Here is a 13,570-nt window from a genome sequence, read left to right as displayed (position 1 = left end):
TTCTTTATTTGACACGTTTTAAAAAACAAATTTCGGAATAAATTTAAAATAAAAATAAGTGAAACAAAAAGTTACTTGAAACAAGAATTCTTCAAATAAAATCGAAAAATGTTTTCCAACTTCATATTTACATATTTTACTAGGTTAAAAGATTATTTTTTTACCATAACATTATGGATAGGTTAAATAAAATAAATAATATAATTGTTTTGTTAAAAAGATATGTTAAAAATAAAAATGCATATTTCCAGGATGAAAGACTGTTAGCTGAATTTTCTTCATTTAACCTATTTTTGCAAATATTGGAATTTATGCTTATGTTAAAGATGCCAGAAAACATAACTACAAGTTAAAGTTTTCTACTTACCTTTTCGGCCCTGAATAAGAATTAGACAGTTAAAAAATTGATTAATGATTAGATACACTGAAATGCTATCTTTGAAATCCTACGTTATAATTTTCTGCCAATTACCAAAATTAAAAATGAATAGAACACAAGGCTGAGAAATGGAGAATGAAAATAGAACACAAGGCTTTAATTTAGAAAGAAAGCATTTAGAAACAGATTTCCTGTGCGCGAATACTTAAAATGCTTCACATTTCTCACAAAATGAAATTGTTTTGTATTTACAACTTTTTAACTTCCATCTCTGTAGCATTCGACTTTCTTCAGTTAGCCCACCATATCTTACATCTTCGCAATATATTTCGCTTATCTCAGAACTTTTTACTTCGCATATTGTTTGAAAAGTAATAAAAAATTAATTTTAAAGTTAAAAATTGGAAAAAAACGGGGAAAAAATCCAGTTTGCACTTTAATAAAAAAATATTTCTGAAAATTTTTCAAATTTTGCATACAACACAATATTTCTGGAAAAAAATATTGACTTATTCTAAACCAAAGTAAAAATTTTCTTCCAATCGGCTTCATATGTACTATGCATAGAACGAGTACAAAAATTTTCCTTGTTTGCTCCAAGGCCTGATGTCCCATTAATCGAAGATATATTAGACTTTTATTTGCAATTAAGTTTCAAAAAAAAAAAATTTCTTCAGTTAAAAGTGCCAAATTTTTAAGTCGCAAGAAATTATCTTTAATTTTATTTTGAAAACTAATTATAGATAATGCATTTATCTTTTAAATGCAAATAGCTAGAAGCTTCCTGAATTTTCTCTGCTATGGTCTTGCTGCCGCTATGTAAACATTTCGGGATTAAATAACGGTAAAAAGTACTAGCACTCAGGGTGCCAATACTTTTCACTGTATCTTACAGAATGAAAAATCTGACCTATCGTATGTAAATAAATAAAACTGTAAAAATAGCGGTTTAAAATTTCGCTGTGAAAATGTTTTTTACATTAAAATGGATTTTGCAGATACTGTAGTAAGAGTGACGGTAATTTTTACCGTTATTTAATCCGGAGTTTTTTACAGTTCATATACTTGGGAAATTTGAGAGAATACTAAAATTCTACATGAAATTCTGTCATGTATAATAAGTAGGATTTTCCCGTTAAGAATTTCTAAACTGAGAACTACAGAGTAATGTACCGATTAGTTCTTATATTCGGACATTAGGCCAGATAGTATGGTTAAGCATGATTTTTTTACGCTAATGCATTGTTTGAAATAAGGAGCATTTGAATAATTAACTGCCTGAAAAATGTGTTTTACCCTACGTTAGCATTTTTTTGGCATAAAAAAAAAACATTTTAATTTTTAATAAACTTGAAAAAAGTAATATTAAATAAGCATTTCGTTATCTTCATTTGTTTAATTTTGTACCTGTTTGTGATTTATAAAAATGCTAAAAGTTTGGCTTTTTTTATTATAAAATGATAAATTTTGCATACACAATTGAGAAAACAGTTGTAACTTTAAATAGCATCTGTTATTTTCCTTTAAAACTTGAGAGCTTTATTTTTTTCCCGAAGTGGTCAAAATTAATGCTCGCCCATTAATTAATTCTTGCCCATTGATTTTTTGGTGATATATCTTCTGGTGTAGAAGTCAAGTAACGATTGTAACTTCCTTTGTCAATACAGAACTCCGATTCAGTATTGAGTAAATAGTCAAAATGTGCAATGTGCAATCTTAGACAACTTTATATTATTTAAAATAGGACTGTTTGAATTATAAGAAAGAGTACGGAAAAGCTGTTGCCTTAACGGACTTTTTTTAATTGCATTAGAATTCTAGAATTCCGGTCATCATAGTGTTCTATTGATCTCCTTTTTAGTCCATATTTCAATCTATTCACACATCAATTCTAGCAAAGTTAATTTCCTTAAGTGATTTATTGTAAGTGTACCTTTTTGAGTCCAGTGCAGTATAGTCGCTTTCAAGCATTTAGCTCTCATTTCATAAGAATCTTTAGTCATTTCAATTAAATCCAATGATCGCATGTTAAATTAGAAACGCAGTTTCTTATAAATAGCATAGGTTCAAAAATGTTAACCAAATTATGTACAGTTTCTATCAGATTAAAGTGTTGCAGAAAAAGAACTTATTAACATTGAGAAACTAAATAAAATAATATAAAATTAAGACAATATATAGACTGACTATATTTAAACTTGCAATTAACAAATAAATTGCTGAAAAATTTAAAAATTTAAAATAATATTCGGACTTAAATTTACTCATCACTTTCATGTCTTAGAGACTAAATAAACTTTTTTGATCAATTTTGTCCGAATGGTATGAAAATAAATTACATTATAAATCACTTTTAACTTAAAAATAAATCATAGATCATATGATACAATTTATGATCAAACGCTTAGTGTAATGATTAATTGCTTCCCACTTAAGTAATTCCTTTACTGTAGTGATTAATTGTTTTCCATTATTCCACACATACTTTTTTAAAGTCGGAAATAAATAGTAGTGAAATCAAAGGAGTGACATTATAAATGGCTTAGTCTTGTACTTAATGACATTTTCAAGCACTTAAGAAGTTCATATTGTTAAACAGTGTATTGAGTTTTGTGAATAAGTAGTTGTTTGTTTCAAATCGAATACATTTATCGACTCGCGTGCAATTTATAATGTTTTCAAATAATCCGGGAGAGTTAATCGCTATTAATGTCAACACATCAAAACCAAGCAGCTTTTGTTTTGTACATGAGTAATAAGCTGCAATTAATGTCAGTATTGCAACTGCGAACATTTACTATTGACTTGTCAATAATTTCAAAATGTTTCGAATATTTAGTAGAATAATACAATAGGCGTAGCATAATTCGAAGTAATGGGGACTGGACTTATTTCGGTAAATCGAAATACTTGAGTTATAAAAGACAGTTTTTTTTATTTCCCCCAAGAAACTCTGGAAATCATTTTCATTCAATATTGTTATAAGGCATATAAAATTAATAGTATTTTATTTCTTTCATCAATTTTATATAAATACATTTTTCTTCGGATTTTACTAGCACTATTGCTTCACAGCAGTACTTTTTTTATCTTTTTTTTTCATATTAAGCATATTTATATAGAAGCATGTATATCACAATCAATAGCTGAAATTAATGGTTTTCAAAAATGATTTTATTGATTTATCTTTGAATGCTTTGTAAGAAATTTATCCAATTTTATACGACTGCAATATTTTGATTTCTGTACAGATTACACAGAGAGCTTTTCTTTACCAAAATAAAAGAAAATGTACTAGCCAAAATGAATTATACTAGTACACGGAAGAAAAAGAAACTTTTGAAATTCCCGTTCTGTATAGTAATGAAATTTCTAGTTAACGAAACCATAAATCTAACCAAAATCAGAACCCAAGTATACAGTATTAAAACCATTCATTTCAAATTTTTTCCGTTTGTATAGTAACGGTTTATTGGAAATTCTGAGTTCTAAAATTATAGTTATTACCATGAATTTAATGAAAAAAAATAAAGCTGTAAAATGATTTTAACAGAACCAATGATTCTTTATGCCACGTTCTAAGTTAACACTATAAAATTACATACATTTATTAGATTTAATACATTTTTCCATATATTATAAAATAATATTTTATTAATAATTTTACTAGAATCATCACAAAAGTGCTAAGGTAAAAATTCTCGACTTTTTTAGTGCTTACATAGAGGAAACACGATAATTTTTACTAAGTTCTGGTAGTTTTGACTTTTTATTTTTTATCAGAGTAATTAGGAAAATGCAGATAAAAAAATCTACAATTTTTTTAAGTTTCTTTAGCTAAACAAAAACTAACTAACGAAACGATTATTGCTCAATAGTTCGGAGGAATTTGAACTCTCTTATTTTATTTTTCTCTAATATACATGATTCAGAAAACTTTCATGCATCTAAACATAGTGTATTTTTACCTATAACATAGAGAGTTGTCATAGATTGAAAAATTGGCTAAATTACCACGGATAATGGGATAATATAGAAATAATGAGGCCGAAGAAGGTCGAAATATACAGATTTATAAAAAAAACAATAACCTATTGAAATTACGATTTCATAAAGAACTAATGAAATATAATTTTTTGTTGAACAAAAATAAAAATAAACAACTTAATTATGTTTAAATAATGAGCTTTGGAAAAGTAGAGATGATTGTTGTTGTTACCTGATTGAAAGCTTCATTAGCTTCAAAAATATGCAGCACCAAGAAGGCCTGCAAGTTGGCAAGTGGAATTAGAAACAACAATATTGACGAGTATCTGCTATACAAAGAAATAAGTTAAGGCCTGACATCTTGAGACGGCAGACGCTTTTGTCTAGACGCATTACATCGATACAGCATAAAATTTTACACCTTTACTAATATACCATTTATATCTTGAACACATCCAGTGATCGAAATTGCATTCCAAAATTTTTTTTAAGAACTCCTGTATTGAAATTAGTCGCAAATGGGTAACATCTGGGATAAAATACTCTAGTTAAGTAATTAAATTGTTTTTATTTAGTATATTTATTATATTACTTCTAAATTGCTACCCCTTCATGATTGTTCCAGCGTAATATGTTTCAGCGTATAGGGTTTGGTACCTAATGTTTCAAATTGATTTTTAATTCTTTTTGTATGGATGTTTTCCTATTTCATTTTTAATGAGTCATTGAGTAATTTTGAACCGCACTTTAAAAGTGAAAAGTTATCGAAGGTTTAAAAAAATATATTCGGAATTTTATTTGAAATACGAAATTGTACAGTAATACAATAATTTAATCTTTAAAAATTTTATTTGAGAGGGAAATTGGAAGCAAACACAGGAAATAAATATGAGAACTGGAATGATATATTGCCCTGATTCCATAGCTACCTACTTTATGCTTTCTGTGAATGATTTCTAAGACTTAAATTTTTTTTTTAATATTTAGTCGGTGCTATAATACTTTTTCAATTGAAATGATTTAGAACCGTCCCATCACAATATGTATTCACGTTATATAACGCCAAATATTTTAAGAACTGACAATCCTGTGGTACATCGTAAGTGCTGGGGAAATTCAAATTTTTAAAAAAAAGGGGTTAATTTTATTCAGTTTTTTCTCATTTTCTACATTTTCTGTAGAAAGTTTTTTTGTATGAAAATTATAAGCTTACAGCTCGGACATTACTTGTTTATTAACTCTCGCAAATAGCTAACCCAACTGATGACAAGCTAAATGTAAAAAAAAAAAAAAAAATTCAGACTTTTCATAAAATATTTTTCACAAAATTTGTATAAAAGTTTGTAAATCCATAGGGAATTAAATTACTTTGAAATAAAATTTTAAGATGTATGTATGTTAACACAAAATCATCATAATAAATTTTCCTGTATGATATCTTTTAGTGAATTAACAGTATTTAGTTGACTCACGCAGTTGAATTAATTAAATAATAGGATTAATGATCTTGGGATAATTAAACTTCCACTTAATTTGTCGTAATTTTCTATTAATTGTGAGTTTTTGATGGATTTACACGAAAGGAGCTTCAATTTGTACTTTTAAGCAAATGATAATAACATTTCTGGATAATTGTATCCCCTTTTTTTAAAAATTGAATTTTGTTATCACACATATCTCAACGATTTGAAACTCTCCAGATCTGGTTTTGTGCGGTAGGGTTTATCGTTATTTTTAATAATTACTTTAATCAGATTCTTAAAACAAATTATATTTGTTTATCTTCTCAATAACAGCAGAGAATGTTGTGGCACACTCTTGAAACTATGCAGAATTTGAACTAGCAGTTTAATTTTGTTTATGCTAGGTGGATCCCCCCTTCCCCTTTTTGCACCACCCCCTCAAATACATCACAATTATTGTTGTTTCTAATTTAGCCATCAGTTTGAAAAATTATGTAAAAAATTTATTTGTCCTGTCAGAAGGAATATGAATTTTTTTCTTCTGATTAATACGATTAGTATTATACTTAGATACAATTTAAGCAACATAATTAAATAATCTTTTCTCTTATGGGGAACTATAAACTTGAGTATTTGGTCAAGTTTTAAATTCATACTTACGGTGGTCTGTGAGATTTAATGGCTTAATGTGCATTAATACAGATTTTAAGATATTACAAAGATTCAATGCATAAATAACTTTGACAATATCGCGGACAGTTCTTGAAAACGTCAACCTTGCCATGCAAAGCCACGGGTAATAGCTAGATAGTGAATAATTTGGTTAGTATATTGATTAAAAATAAAAACGTTGTTGGGATAGAAGATTGGTCTGGAGAATTTAAATATTTTAAACTCAGTTTTACTGTTCATTTGGCTTAGTTGACATTAAAGTTTATAAATTGTGTGTCAAAGGCAACTAGTTAAGAGATAATATCAGTTATGTTTTCTAGCTTACTACTCTATTTAATCAAAAACAAGTTTTTATAGAAGTTTAGTACTAGTTCTTTAATAATTATTTCTCGTGCCTAGTTGTTGTTGTTGTAGTTCATTTACGTCGCACTAGAGCTGCAGAATGGGCTATTGGTTACGGTCTGGGAGACATCCCTGAGGATGATCCGAAGACGAGCCATCGCAATTTTGATTCTCTGCCGAGGGGATGGCACCCCCGCTTCGGTAGCACGCCGACCTGAACGCGAAGTCGAGCACTTTACGGTAGAACAGTTCAACGAGAACCAATACCGCACACCCTCGGTCCCTACGCAGACTGATCCAAATGGTCTCCCTTCCGCACACTGACCGCAGGCAGTGATGCTTGACTTCGGTGATCTGCTGGGAATCATGTCTTAATGATCAGTTCACTGCGGGTCTGGGATGTTGGAGGTGCCTGGAATGTTGAGAGAATCCCAGCGAATTCGCCGTTTTTAAAGATAAGTGTAGTTATTTTTTTATTTATATTTGCTAAAAATCTTACTTTTATAGCTGGTTAATTGAAATAGGAAAATATGTCGTTTTTTTTTATTCCTCTTCATCTAGAAAGTATCTTGTTCTTTCAAAGTTTCAAGAAGAAATTGATTTGCTTACCCTAAAAACTTAAAATCAAGGTAAATTAATGATAACAACAAAAAATAGAAAGAAATGTAGTTATGTTACTTGTGTTTTTAATTGCATAGGAATTTTATACATGATTGAGAAGTGATTATTATAACGGTAACACCAAATCCACGCAGCTTTTTTTTTACCGCGAAAGGAAAGTTTTGCCTTGTGATAAAGAATTATACCAATAATACTAAAGAAAACGAAAAATAATAGACTTAATAAATATTCAAATTTATACATTGCGTTATATTTTAATAAAATTTGCTTACCTTATAATTCAAATTAATGTGTAAATATACTACAAACGGAAACATTAATTCTTAGATCATATACGAATATGAACTTCAAATATTCTTGCGGCAATCTGAAAATACAACCTTTCCATTCGCAGATGCCGGAAAACAAGTCAAGGAAATCGATCAAAAAGAACTTTCAGTAGTTTATCTGTTATTGGTTTCTCATGAACTTTTGAAGTAGTTGATTTCCGATACAAAGATTGAAGTTTTAGAAATTGAAAGTTTCAGCTTTGATTCGATGCTTGACAAAAGCTTTCAAGTTTAACAAGAGATAAGCTTCTGTTTTAAAGAAAATTCTATTAAATTTGTTTTTATAAATGAAAAATATAAGAATAAAATACGATGTACAGTTTGAATGAGATTTTTTTTACACAGCAAAACCAGTATATCAAACTTTTTTAATTCTGATTTTTTTTTTAATATTCAAGTCTTTTTTAAAATATAATATTCATGTCTCTAAAAAATAACATTTTTCAAAAAAAAGCAGTTATCAATTACATTATTTTACTTCTAACGTAAATACAAAGCATATTAGTTGCAATCCATGAAAAAAAATTAGGACAAAAATTGGTCTATTATACTTTTTTATTATTAAATTATTTTTGAATATATTTTAATTCAAAATGTTAGAGTATCAATTGAGCTCTTGATACTACTTTAGTTTACAGAATAAAAAAAAAACATACCTAAAAAGAGTTTATGTGAAATATTCGATCAAAATAAATATTTGTCAAGGGCATAGAATTACTTTTTTGCCGTCATTAAAGAGATTTATATCTGTTTTATTAAAAAGTCGCCTATAAATTTCCGATACAATTTTTTATTATTTTATAATTTTATTATTTTATAAGTTTTATTATCTTCTGATTTATTTAATTAAATAATTTTTACAATTCCTAGAATAGACACCGAATTGGTAATACTTTTTTTATTTTTCATTTATTAATAAAATCATTAAATGTTTTTGACAAAATATTTTGAAATGATTTTATACGTTGAGTTATCAATTTCTGATAAGTTTTTAATAAAGTAATGTTAAATTTATCTTTTTTTGTGTGTTTTATGCATTTATTAAACAATAAATTTTTGTAAAATAATTATTGATTAATCAAATCTCTGAAGCATTTATGTTTATTTAAAGTTTAATTTTTTTAATCTAATATTTCTTTATAATATTTTGATAGAATTGCTTATAACATTAAGATCTATGCAATTTGCATCATCCATTTTTAAAAAATAAGTTTAATTATGAGAATTTCAGCAAGCACAAAAATTACTCAATCAAACAATAAAAATGTAATGTAAACGCAAATTCAATAGAAAAGCACTCTTAAAATAATAAGATCTACACAAACAGCTGATAATTTCATAAAATGAAAACACTAAATTTATTTTGTTCACATTGTACACATTATGCATATAAAAAATGGAATTATTTAGAAATACAAAGGTATATACTAAGATGTAGCATTAAGAAATATGGCATACAATAACTTTTTTATTGATTTTTTGAGTATCGGCTACATAAATCAAACTTCAACTAATTAAATAAGTGGATTGAGCAGAATGTACAATTATATATATATATATATATATATATATATATATATATATATATATATATATATATGTATATTCTTTTGATGCTCGAAATGTTTTTTTTTAATATAACGACATCAAAAAAGCAGATGAATTTAGTCAAAAACAATGTTCGCTCCCCTTTACTTACTCAGTTATTTTCGAGTTTGTGCGAAAAGTCTTTTAAAAAATAAATGAAACGTACACATCCTTTTCAACGATTTTACATGTACCAAAAAGGCTTCGGCTTTAACTTTAAAAAGATACATCGAAGTAAATAACATCTCTATTTTTCTGTAATCAAACACGGAAAAAGCTTTTCGAGAAAATCACGAGTTTTCTTATACGATGTAATTTAAACTTTTGAAATTTCATCTACGTTAAATTCATCTAGATTAAAATTATTTCTTTGATAATGTGTATTTCTATAAATAAAGATCTTTGACAATTGTCATCAAATAAACTATACCTTAAAAAAATCTTGTACTATTGCCTTGCATCTTCTACTATTTTTTATTCTAATTAAATGAAAAAAGGCATTTTGTAAAAGCTTAATGTTATAATAAAAACAAAAATTTTAAAAAGAATCTATTGATTTTGTATTTCACTGTAATCTTTTGCATTTTCAAAATAAGCGAATTCACATGAAATATTTGGAAACATCAAGACTATTAATAATTTTATGAAATGTAAATGATAAAATAAATAGTTAAGGAGTATTTCTTTCAAAATGTAAATGTGTATGTAATATAAATGTGCTATAGTTTTAAAAAATTTTTACGCCTTCTTTATGAAACGTATTCAGTGAAGTGTAAAAATTAAAAAAGTAAAATTATTGCTGGATCTTTGTATGTAGCTATACAGGAAACTAAATATACATATATACATAAAGATTGTAGTAACAAGAGCTTTCTCAAAAATTAAAAATAAACACCGAATATATCATAATTATATAACTTTTCTATAATTAAATTACTCGTTATCAATTAGAACACATTTGGATGAAATTGTTTTTATTTGTTGGGAAAACTCTTCCGAAACGTAATGCTTGTAATTTGTTTGCTTTCAACCATCACTTTGTATATTATTATAGCATTATAGTATAATTATATTATAATTATAATAAAGTATAATTATATTATAATTATATTACAGTACAATTATATTATACAGCAGTTATAATTTATTAATATCAGGCTTGTTGGATGAAACTCATCATTTTATTATGTTTGCTTTTCTCTGCGTCGCTGATATTTTAAATATAATCAATTATAACTGGGTTAAAATCTTATACGTGCAGAGTTATTTGCGTGAAGAAAAAGAAGAAAAATTTAAGAAATTTAAAATTAACTTAAAAACTCGGGGACTGAATTTTATGTTAAATGCCTGGAAAAATAAAATTGAAACTTAGAAAAATTAAAATTCCAGGAATATATATTTAAAATAGTAGTTTTTGATTGATGACCCATTAATTTTTGATACCGCATTATTGTGATACCGTAACTTTAAGTTTCATTGAAAATATTTTTTAAAGAAATTATTTAGAATAATATTTGAATTTCGGCTTATGATGCCTCCTTTTAACGTGAATTTAATTTAAATTTTTAAGCTCAATATTTATTTCTTCAATGTTAAGAGGCTAATAATTAAGTCTCCGATTTGAAAATCTTGAAAATGCTTGGAATTACTTAAACTCAAGAATTTAATTTGAAGTCTTTCAAAGATACAGATACATCATAATTCTAATACTATATTACCATACGGTATGTAAGAATAATAAAGTTTTTGCAAGATTGTTTATGCACTGAGGAAGGCTGTCTAAATATTTTTTGACATTTAAAGTTTCATTAGGCTCAAATCACTAACAATTACATTCATAAAGACATTTAGCTACATAAATTATTTTTGGTAACATTACTTGTGCAGTAAGTACTAAGAAAATAAATCGAACCTGTAAAATATAAATCGAACGCGATCTTACGTGCTACTAAATCTATGACCAATTTACCTCTTCTTCAGTTTTAGAAATGTAGCGTTTTATGTAGCATTAAATGTAGAGTTAATCAATGTAGCTCATAGTGGAACAACAAATTACATTACTAATAATTATTAGACAGTTTGATTAACTAATCAGAAGGCTCACTACTTGGATGCTCTTTAAAAGTTCTCTTTTTCTGTAAATAATAAATCTAAATATCATCATAATGACATTAAATCTCGTTGAATTTATTGAAATAGCTTTGTTCCTATCCCATAAATTCACATCTAGATGGATATTTTCTGCTGCCAAAAAGTTAGATTAAAGATTGGCGTCTTAGAATAGCGAAATAATTTTATCAACATTGCAGTTAATGCAGAGTATTCAAATTGCTGCAGCCCCTAATTATGAGCCACTCTCACGAGATAATAAATTTGGTATTGGGTGAAAGTGAGACCCGAAATAAATTTCTCCCACTTTACAATAGCTTGGGTATATTTCAGTTTAAAAATATTTAATAAATAATAATGACATGTTCAACAGGTGGAAATAATGCGTTTCTTCTAAACCGTATAGGTATAATTTATGACAAAAAACTATATGCGTTTTAGGAAACTCCTGAAAATTTGTAAAACTGCTGAGCTTAAGTAATCTTAATTTATTCGCAAACTTCTTTATCATTCCTTCGTAATTTATCCACGATTTCGTTTTTTACTGTAACTTTCCTTACAAATTACAGATGGTACGATTTGGAAGAGATACGATGCAAAAAAATTCCTCATATGCCTTTTAATTTTTTTTATTTTTAAAGATTTTATTTCCGTTTTTTATCCCAATATTACTCTCGTGTTTTCTTTAACTGATATATTCCGTTGTTAGTGTATTATTATTATTTCCTTTTTGTTTACAATTGTTTCAAAAGTAACAAGGATATTTCTTTTCCCCAGAAATTAAGTAAGAACTCTGTACGTATCTTTTTAACTCAATTTTACATAGAAAAAGAATTTTTAGTATTTTTCACTTTCTTTCCTTTGTCATCAAACTCCACATTCAATTCAACCAGTACTTGAGATATATTTGAAAGTAAAGCTGTACTATCTATAAATTCTCAACCAAAATGTAAAAACGATTTAAAGAAAAAAAGTGTTAGCTTTATTGCAAACATTTTGTACATTTATAAATTTTATTCCAGGATTGCCCACATACTATTTCGTAGCTGGAGAAAAAGCCGAACTCCCATGTGACTTGAATGTCAGCTCAACGGAAGACGAAGTTTCTTTGGTACTTTGGCACAGAGATGAATCAGGAAGTCCTCTATACAGTGTTGACGCCAGGGATCTTCCTCTCCCAACCGCCACCCATTTTCCAGCTGTCCACATGGAAACCAGGGCGTATTTCAATTCGTCAGCTGTTCCCGCCTTCCTCAGAATTGATGGAATACAGAAGGAAGACGAAGGAGTTTATCGGTGTAGAGTAGAATACAGAAGAGCAAGGACGGAGACTATGGAATTGATGCTATTTGTGATAGGTGAGTTTTATCATAGAATAAAAGAATACTATTCTTAAAATGTATTATACTGAAAGGGCTCTACTTCCAAATCTAATAATATTTTTTGACTTATTTATAATGAACTATATATATATATATATATATATATATATATTATTTTTTTTAAAATTTTTTCTTCTTGATTTATTACTTGCTGATTTTTTTAATAGAACGAAGTTCAAATTTTGCACCTATAGAAAACTTCTATTAGGCATGAAAAATACAAGCACTTGTCTATTATTGAATTAATAATCCTAAGGAACTGAAGCGGTAAGATATTACCTGATTAAAAACCTCATTTACTTCAGAAATATATAAATAGGAAATAACAGTTGACGCGTTTCACGCGCTCAAAAATAGGAGTCCATTTTCACGACTTGCCAGACGTGAGTCACTTGACTTACACGTCACTTGAAACATGTTGACAGTTAATTTAAATTTATATATTTTTTAAATGAATGAAGTTTTTAATCAGGTAATATCGGTGTATCTTATTGCATTGTGATATATTGGCAGGTTGGTTAGAATGCAGTATGTGCGCACAGAAGGTAACCACACGTTTTTCAGATTAAAATATAGTGGTAACCATGATTTGAACAAATGTAAATTGCTAAAATGATCTCATTCTCCGCAAATCTAATTTTCTTTCATGTAAATCAGCGGTTACTGTGTAAATTTTTTAACCTCATGCATTCCGTAGAT

General features: G+C 27.5%; 1 protein-coding gene across 1 annotated transcript in view; it reads left to right on the top strand.

Annotated features, from left to right (window-relative positions):
• Positions 1-13,570, top strand: part of LOC110282173 (neural cell adhesion molecule 2) — a 90,872-nt gene that overhangs the window by 46,039 nt on the left and 31,263 nt on the right. The window contains exon 2 of the mRNA XM_021145022.4: positions 12,512-12,847. Coding sequence (XP_021000681.3) covers positions 12,512-12,847 — 336 coding nt within the window. The remainder of the gene's footprint in view (positions 1-12,511; positions 12,848-13,570) is intronic.

The sequence above is a fragment of the Parasteatoda tepidariorum genome, chromosome 3, assembly GCF_982258835.1.
Source record: "Parasteatoda tepidariorum strain Cologne lab strain chromosome 3, Ptep-v5.0, whole genome shotgun sequence".
Lineage (NCBI taxonomy): Eukaryota > Metazoa > Arthropoda > Arachnida > Araneae > Theridiidae > Parasteatoda > Parasteatoda tepidariorum.
This window is presented reverse-complemented; position numbering and strand designations above follow the sequence as displayed.